Below are 7,793 nucleotides of genomic sequence, written 5' to 3' on the forward strand. Positions count from 1 at the left end.
TGTCTGTGTGTGTGTGTCTCTCTCTCTCTCTCTGTCTCTCTCTCTCTCTCTCTGTCTCTCTCTCTCTCTCTCTGTGTGTCTACTCAGAGCTGTGACTCTTAAATAAAAGCGCACTTGCTGCATGTCGGTGCGCTCATCAGACGACCTGATCGATCAGTCTGATCAAAGAGCTATGACTCTAAAATAAACGAGCACTCGCTGCATAAAAAAATAAAAATAATAATAATAATGTTAAATGACTCTGTTTTTGAGCTGCACCACACCGTGCAGTAGAGAACACAGCACACTTCCACAGAGGCAGAAAACAGCACTGAAACTGGTGCAGCATGGCACACGCGACTGTGTGCACACATTAAAACGTGAACACACGCAGCTGCAAGTATGAAGGAACACTGTTAAAGGCTGAGTACGCGCGTATTTCGGGTGTATTTAAATGAAACACAATGCTGCAATGAGCAGCTCTACGAATACGCCACTGTGACAGGGGCTTAAGGAGGGGCTCCGTAAGAAGCATTTCAAGGTCCTGGAGTGGCCTGGCCAGTCTCCAGACCTGAACTCAATAGAAAATCTTTGGAGGGAGCTGAAACTCCAAACCTGAATGATTTGGAGAAGATCTGTATGGAGGATTGGACCAAAATCCCTGCTGCAGGGTGAGAAAACTTGGTCAAGAACTACAGGAAACGTCTGAGCTCTGGAACTGCAAACAAAGGTTTCTGTACCAAATATTAAGGTCTGTTTTTCTATTGGATCAAATACTAATTTCATGCAATAAAATGTAAATTAATTATTTAAAAATCATACAATGTGATTTTTGGATTTTTTTTTCGATTCTGTATCTCATAGTTGAAGTGAACCTACGATAAAAATGACAGATCTCTAAATTCTTTGTAGTTGGGAAAACTTGCAAAATCAACAGGGGATCAAATACTTATTTGCCTCACTGTAAGTATTCACAGTCTTTGTCATGAAGCTCAAAATTGAGCTCAGTTCACCTGGGGTAAATTCAGTTGATTGGACATGATTTGGAAAGACACACAACTGTCTACATATAAGGTCCCACAGTTGACATTCAGAGCACAAACCAAGCATGAAGTCAAAGGAATTGTCTGTAGACCTCTGAGACAGGATTGTCTAGAGGCACAAATCTGGGGAAGGGAACAGAAACATTTCTGCTGCTTTGAAGGTCCCAATGAGCACAGTGGCCTCCATCATCTGTAAATGGAAGAAGTTCAGATCCACCAGGACTCTTCCTAGAGCTGGCTGCCCATCTAAACTGAGCAATCGAGGGAGAAGGACCTTAGTCAGGGTAGTGACCAAGAACCCAATGGTCACTCTGTCAGAGCTCCAGCATTCCTCGGTGCACAGAAGCTTCCAGAAGGACAACCATCTCTGTAGCAATCCACCAATCAGGCCTGTATGGTAGATATCCAGACGGAAGCCACTCCTTAGTAAAAGGCACAAGGCAGCTCACCTGGAGTTTGACAAAAGACACCTGAAGGACTCTCAGACCAAGAGAAACAAAATTCTCTGGTCTGATCAGACAAAGATTTAACTCTTTGGTGTCATGTTTGGAGGAAACCAGGCACCATCCCTACAGTGAAGCATGGTGGTGGCAGCATCATGCTGTGGGGATGTTTTTCAGCAGCAGGAACTGGGAGACTAGTCAGGATTGAGGATTAAGCAATGTACAGAGACATCCTGGATGAAAACCTGCTCCAGAGCGCTCTTGACCTCAGACAGGGGTGACGGTTCATCTTTCAGCAGGACAATGACCCTAAGCACACAGCCGAGGTATCAAAGGAGTGGCTTCAGGACAACTCTGTGAATGTCCTTGAGTGGCCCAGCCAGAGCCCAGATCTGAATCTGACTGAACATCTCTGGAGAGATCTGAAAATGTCTGTGCACCGACGCTCCCCATCCAACCTGATGGAGCTTGAGAGGTGCTGCAAAGAGGAATGGACCAAAATGCCCAAAGATAGGTGCACCAAGCTTGTAGCATCATATTAAAGAAGACTTCAGGCTGGAATTGCTGCCAAAGGTGCATCAACAAAGTATTGTTGGGTAAACAGAGGGTCACCCCTTAGAGTCTGGTCTGCTTGAGGTTTCTTCCTCAAATCATCAGGGGGAGTTTTTTCTTACCACTGTCACCTGTGTTCTTGCTGTGGAGGTTGGTAAGATTAGACCTTACTTGTGTGAAGCACCTTGAGGCAACTTTGTTGTGATTTGACTCTGTATTAATATATTGGCTCCTTACAAAATTTTTCAGAATTCAGGACTGTTTAAGAATATCTAATAAGCAATTTTCAATTATAGCAATTACTGGTACTTGGTTGAGAGAGGAGCTAGAGGATGATTTCAGCTTGAGGGATATGACTTTTTTTTGCAATAAACAGGAAGAATGAGGTGGTGGTGTGGCACTTTACGTAAGTTCTAATCACCAATGTGAAATTATACATGGTATGTCATTTTCCTTGGAAAATATCATGGAATGTGTTACAGACAAAAATAAATGTAAAAAAAATTAAAATATATAATTATAAGCTGCGTTTCTAGAGCTCCAGGATCAGATATCAATACTTTTATGGACAGACTGACTGTCATGTACAACACAATTAATAATGACAAGCTTTTGTTTGTCTGTGGAGAATTTAATATTGATTTTTTTAAACCCTTATGGTCAATTACAAATAACTGACTTTATAAACTCTATGTTTTGTATGGGTCTATATCCTGTGATCACACATCCAACCAGGATAACTGTGAACACATCAACACTCATTGACAACATATTAACAAATGCCATTGTAGGAATATAACTGGTGGAATACTTATTTCCGATGTCAGTGATCACTTGCCAATTTTTGTAGCTTTCAATCATCAGTGGACAGCGTGCACCAAACAAAAACTGCACATTTTATTATGAAAATAACCAATGTTAATATTGAGAACCTCAGAAGGGATTTATTGTGCCAGAATTGGTGTGAAATTTATTGTGATGATGTCGATGAATCATTTATTTTATATCTATTGTATCTAATCTGTATGATAAACATTGTCTGTGGGTGCCTAAAACCGGAGATACACAAAGGACTGATAAACCTTGGGTAACAAAGGGACTCCTGAATGCATGTAAAATATAATAATATAATAATAATATAATATAAGCATTTTTTTAAATTTAGAACTAATGAAGTCGATAGGAAATATAAGACATATAAAAATAAATTAACAAACATTATGCGATTGTGTAAGAAGCAGCATTACTGCGATTTGTTAGAGAAAAACAAAACTAACATTAGGGGAACCTGGAAGCTCTTAAGTGAAATCATTAAAAAGATAAAAGTTGTTAAAGATTATTTATCTTACTTTTATATAGACTCTGATAAAATTGTAAAAGGAAATAAAATTACGTATTGCTGATTATTTTAATGATTATTTTGTTAATGTTGGTAAAAATTTATCAAACTCAATTATAACTACGACAAAGTGTTCTATGGACAACTGTAAATTAATTAATAAAATTAAGGATTCAATGTTTATTAGAGAAACGGATGAAAAAGAAATTTTTAATGTAGTTCACAAAACTGAGGGGAAAAAAATCCACTGATGTCGATAGCTTTGATATGGTTTTGATTAAGAACATTATTGACTGTATTATCAAACCTTTAACATATCTGTCACTCATGAATGGGAAATTTCCCTGCAGAATGAAAATTGCTAAGGTGATACCATCGTTTAAATCTGGTGATAAACACGTTTTTTTTAAATTATAGGCCAATCTCTTTGTTACCACAGTTTTCTAAAATTCTGGAAAAAATATCTGTAAAGAGGTTGAACAATTTTATCGAAAAACATCATATACTTAATGAACAGCAGTATGGTTTCAGAAAAAAAAAATCGAACAACTTCTTTGGCTTTAATAGACTTTGTGGAACAAGTTACAAATCGCCTTTTTTTTTTTTTTTTTTTTTTTTTTTTTTTACAGAAAGCATTTGATACCATTGATCATACTTTATTATTGGAAAAATTACAGATGTATGGTATTAGAGGACTGGCCTTTAACTGGATAGGTAGTTATTTATGTAATAGATAGTGTGTTCATCTTGGTGGGATAAAATCAGAATTTTTGAGGATTACGTGTGTGGTGCCCCAGGGGTCAGTCCTTGGGTCATTATTATTTTTGTTGTATATCAATGATATAGGTTTGGTTTCTAAGTCTTTGAGTTGTATTTTGTTTGCTGATGATACAACTGTGTTTGGTAGTGGGGATAATTTGGGACAGCTCTTGGACTTGGTGGAGAGGGAACTGCAAAAATTTAAATATTGGTTTGACTCTAATAAATTATCACTTCATTTCGGTAAAACTAAGTGCATCATATTTGGAAATAAGCCGAGAAATTTAAACAGTAAATTATCATTGAATGGCACTGAAACTGAAATTGTACCTCAAACTAAATTTCTTGCAGTTTTTGCTGATGATAAGCTCTGTTGGAAAACTCATATAAAACATGTTGAGTCTAAAATATCAAAAGTTATTGCTATTTTGTACAAAGCTCAATGCTTTCTCCCCCAGCATCTGTTGGTTTCATTGTATCACTCATTACTTGTTTCTTATATGACACATTACATTGAAGTTTGGGGAAATACATATAAAACAACTACTAATCCAATATTTCTGTTACAAAAAAGCTATAAGAGTGATAAGTAAAAAACCATATTGTGAACCAACAAATTCATTGTTTGTTCGTCTTCAGTTTTTGAAATTTTATGACTTGGTTGATTATTTTACAAAACAGATAATGTATAAAGTTAAAAATGGACTCTTGCCTCATCATGTCCAGGAGCTATTTAAAATGAGAGAGTCCAGTTAGAATTTGTGTGGATCGTTGGTGTTTGATAGAAGAAAGATTTGAACTACTGCTAAAGGTCATTGCGTTTCTGTAAAGGGTGTTAGAGTGTGGAATGACTGTTTAGATTGGATTAAAGTATCCAGTACACTGGCTTGTTTTAAAAGACTGTATAAAAATAATATATTAACTTGTTATAGTTTGAGTAATTAAGTAAATTGCCTGTGTGGCTATTTTCTGTTTGTTTGTCTGTTGTATTAGTTTGTTTGTTTCACTGCGTTACATTACTGACCGGTATTTGTTTTTTGTTAGTGCATAGAACCTGATGTACGTGGTGGGCATTTAGAAGCCTCTTCTTCTGCCCACACCCTTTCAGCCGCACTAAATCGGTCAATTGTTTGTGTTTTGTTCTATATGTTTTAATTTTAGTTTTTTCTTGTTTTGTAAATGAGAGATTTTGTTCGTGCGTGCTGAATAAACCATTCATTCACTCATTCATTAATGCATTAAATAAATTAATGAAATTAAATTATTGAGCAAAGGCTGTGAATACTTACATACAAGTCATTTCTTTGCATTTTTATTTTTATTTTTTTAATTATTATTTTTATTAAACATTTTTCCTTATTACAAACACACAAATGAAAACAAAACAAAAAACAGAACAGCACAGTACATGTATACAAGCAACTGACTGGTAGCCAGTAGTCTGAGGATGTTTACAGCAATTACCAAAAAATAAATAAAAATAAAGTACAAATTTGTTGGCAATTTCAAATCACTAATCTTTTGATTTGCAGACAGTCCAGAGCATGCTCCCATTTTTTAAACAGGTTGGCTTTACCATTAAGACGATATCTTAAACGTTCCAAAGTCACTATCTCAGAAATTAAATTTTCCACATTTGAATGGAAGGGGCATCACCACCAACCCATTTGGACATTACAGTCTTTCTAGCCAGCATCAGGAGGAATTGTAAGATGTCTTTGTGAGCTTTAAGGCCTACAGGTATCAGTCCCAGAAGACATAGCAGAGGGCTGGGAGACAATTTCTGCCCCACTACAGTGCTGATCTGTGCGCACACCGCCTTCCAGAATGACTGTATTATATTACACTCCTATAAACAATGAAATCTAGTTCCTATAGTCAATTTACATTTAGGACAATTTGGGGACGTTCCAGGGGTGAACTTGCTGTAGATATAAGGAGAAATATAAACATTATGCAATATATTATATTGCATCTCCTTGTACCGATTACATACTGATATTTTTTAAGGCAATATTAAAATTTCTTCCCAAGCATCATCCTCAATTGTCGTTTTAAGCACCAAGTTCCATGAGAGGTGTAGATATTTAAACCGATTCTTTTTTTAAATTTGGAGCTCAGAATAGAATTCTGAAATAAAATGACTGTTTTTGACAGTCTAAGTCTTGAAGATACTTATAGAAGTCTCAAGAAGGAATATTATATTTGTTTTGCAAGCCCTCAAATGATTTCAATTTTCCATTGTCCCATAGATCGTGCATCCTCCTAATGCCAGCTTCTTGTCATGCCTTGAGATTGGGACCATCACCCCCTGCCTTCAGGTCTGGGTTATCCACCAGTGTCATCAAAGTGGATAGTTTCAGATTTTTTCCATACATTTTTTTCAAAATGTTCCATGATCTGAGAGCACTGTTAATTAAATAATGATCCCTAATTATGATTGGCAATTCCTTGTTTGGTTTATGTAAAAGATTTATTGGACAGGCAGGTTCACAAAGCGTTTTTTCAATCTCAAGCCATGGCATCCCTAAATCTCCACAGGTCCACATGGATATGACTTGTGCGTGTATAGAGAGTACACAGTTTTCAATGTTTGGTAAGCCCCGGCTCCCTTGTCCTTTTGGGAGTTGTAATACATCAATTTTAATCTTAGGTTTTCTGCCTGTCCAAATAAAATCAGATATTCTCTTATTTACATCACTAATATCTTTTGCGTTTAATAAAACAAAAAGCACTGTAACAGGATACGGTATTTTTGTTTTTATTTTTAATAAATTTGCAACAATTTACAAAACGTTTTCATGTTGTCATTACTTGAGTAGATTAGAGACTTTATGGTGGTTTGGGTCCATAAGAATTCTTGTGCAGAGCTCTAGACTGAATAAATATAAAACGTGTAAAGGTATAACAGTGTAAAACGGATCATTTCTTACTTTGCGCTCCTAATAAAAATATATTATAAAGTCTCAGGTTATTGGGGACAGAGAACAGTTATTGCACGTTTGTATTCCAACACAGATATTAAGACCAACGACTGTTACTGCAAAGGAGATAAAATACTGCACAGCTGAGGGTTTACATGTAAATCATAGAAATGTTTAGTATCTTTGAGGGTTTTTTTTTACTGCTTGCTATGTACAATTTCTTCCGCTAGATGTCGCTGTAGTAGAACGATGTTTGAGGAGCTGAAAGCTTCATTTGTCGAATCAGCTGCTTTACCTGAAGCTCCGCGCGACACCGGGACAGGAACGGCTCCATGTCGCCGCCGTCAGCTGTCGGTTCCGCCGGTTAACGGTTAATGGACACAGCTGCGACTCCTATCACTCCGCCATCCGCGCGCAGTGCTTTGTGGGTAAGGTTAAAGGTGACGCTGCCTTCAGGGACCACCGCGTTTGTGACGATGCGTTCAGGTGCTGTCGGACTTTTTGAGGAACCACTTTGTTCCTGTTCCGTTCTTTAAAATGCACTTCAGACGAACCGCCCGGTTTTCTGAAGCCATGCGACGGGAGACAGACTGAGACTTAGTCCTCAAACTTTAGTCAAAGACTCGTGGTGGGACCATGAGGACAAATGAGGCAAGTTAGACCTGAAGTCCAAAGGTCTGAAAGTGAGACCACCAGCAGAGAAAATTTTGAAATGTTCAAAATCTCCGCCATGCATTAATTATGTGATCTTCAC

The 7,793-nt window shown here is 37.1% G+C and overlaps 1 protein-coding gene across 2 annotated transcripts in view; it reads right to left on the bottom strand.

Moving 5' to 3' along the window:
* The window catches only part of prune (prune exopolyphosphatase), a 38,083-nt gene extending 30,610 nt beyond the window's left edge, over positions 1 to 7,473 (bottom strand). Inside the window, exon 1 of one of the 2 annotated variants that reach the window (XM_034173733.1) lies at positions 7,335 to 7,473. In XM_034173733.1, the coding sequence (XP_034029624.1) occupies positions 7,335 to 7,373 (39 nt within the window). In that variant the 5' untranslated portion in view covers positions 7,374 to 7,473. The remainder of the gene's footprint in view (positions 1 to 7,334) is intronic. The other variant, XM_034173732.1, reaches the window with a different exon arrangement.
* Positions 7,474 to 7,793: the final 320 nt, after the last annotated feature.

The sequence above is a fragment of the Thalassophryne amazonica genome, chromosome 7, assembly GCF_902500255.1.
Source record: "Thalassophryne amazonica chromosome 7, fThaAma1.1, whole genome shotgun sequence".
Lineage (NCBI taxonomy): Eukaryota > Metazoa > Chordata > Actinopteri > Batrachoidiformes > Batrachoididae > Thalassophryne > Thalassophryne amazonica.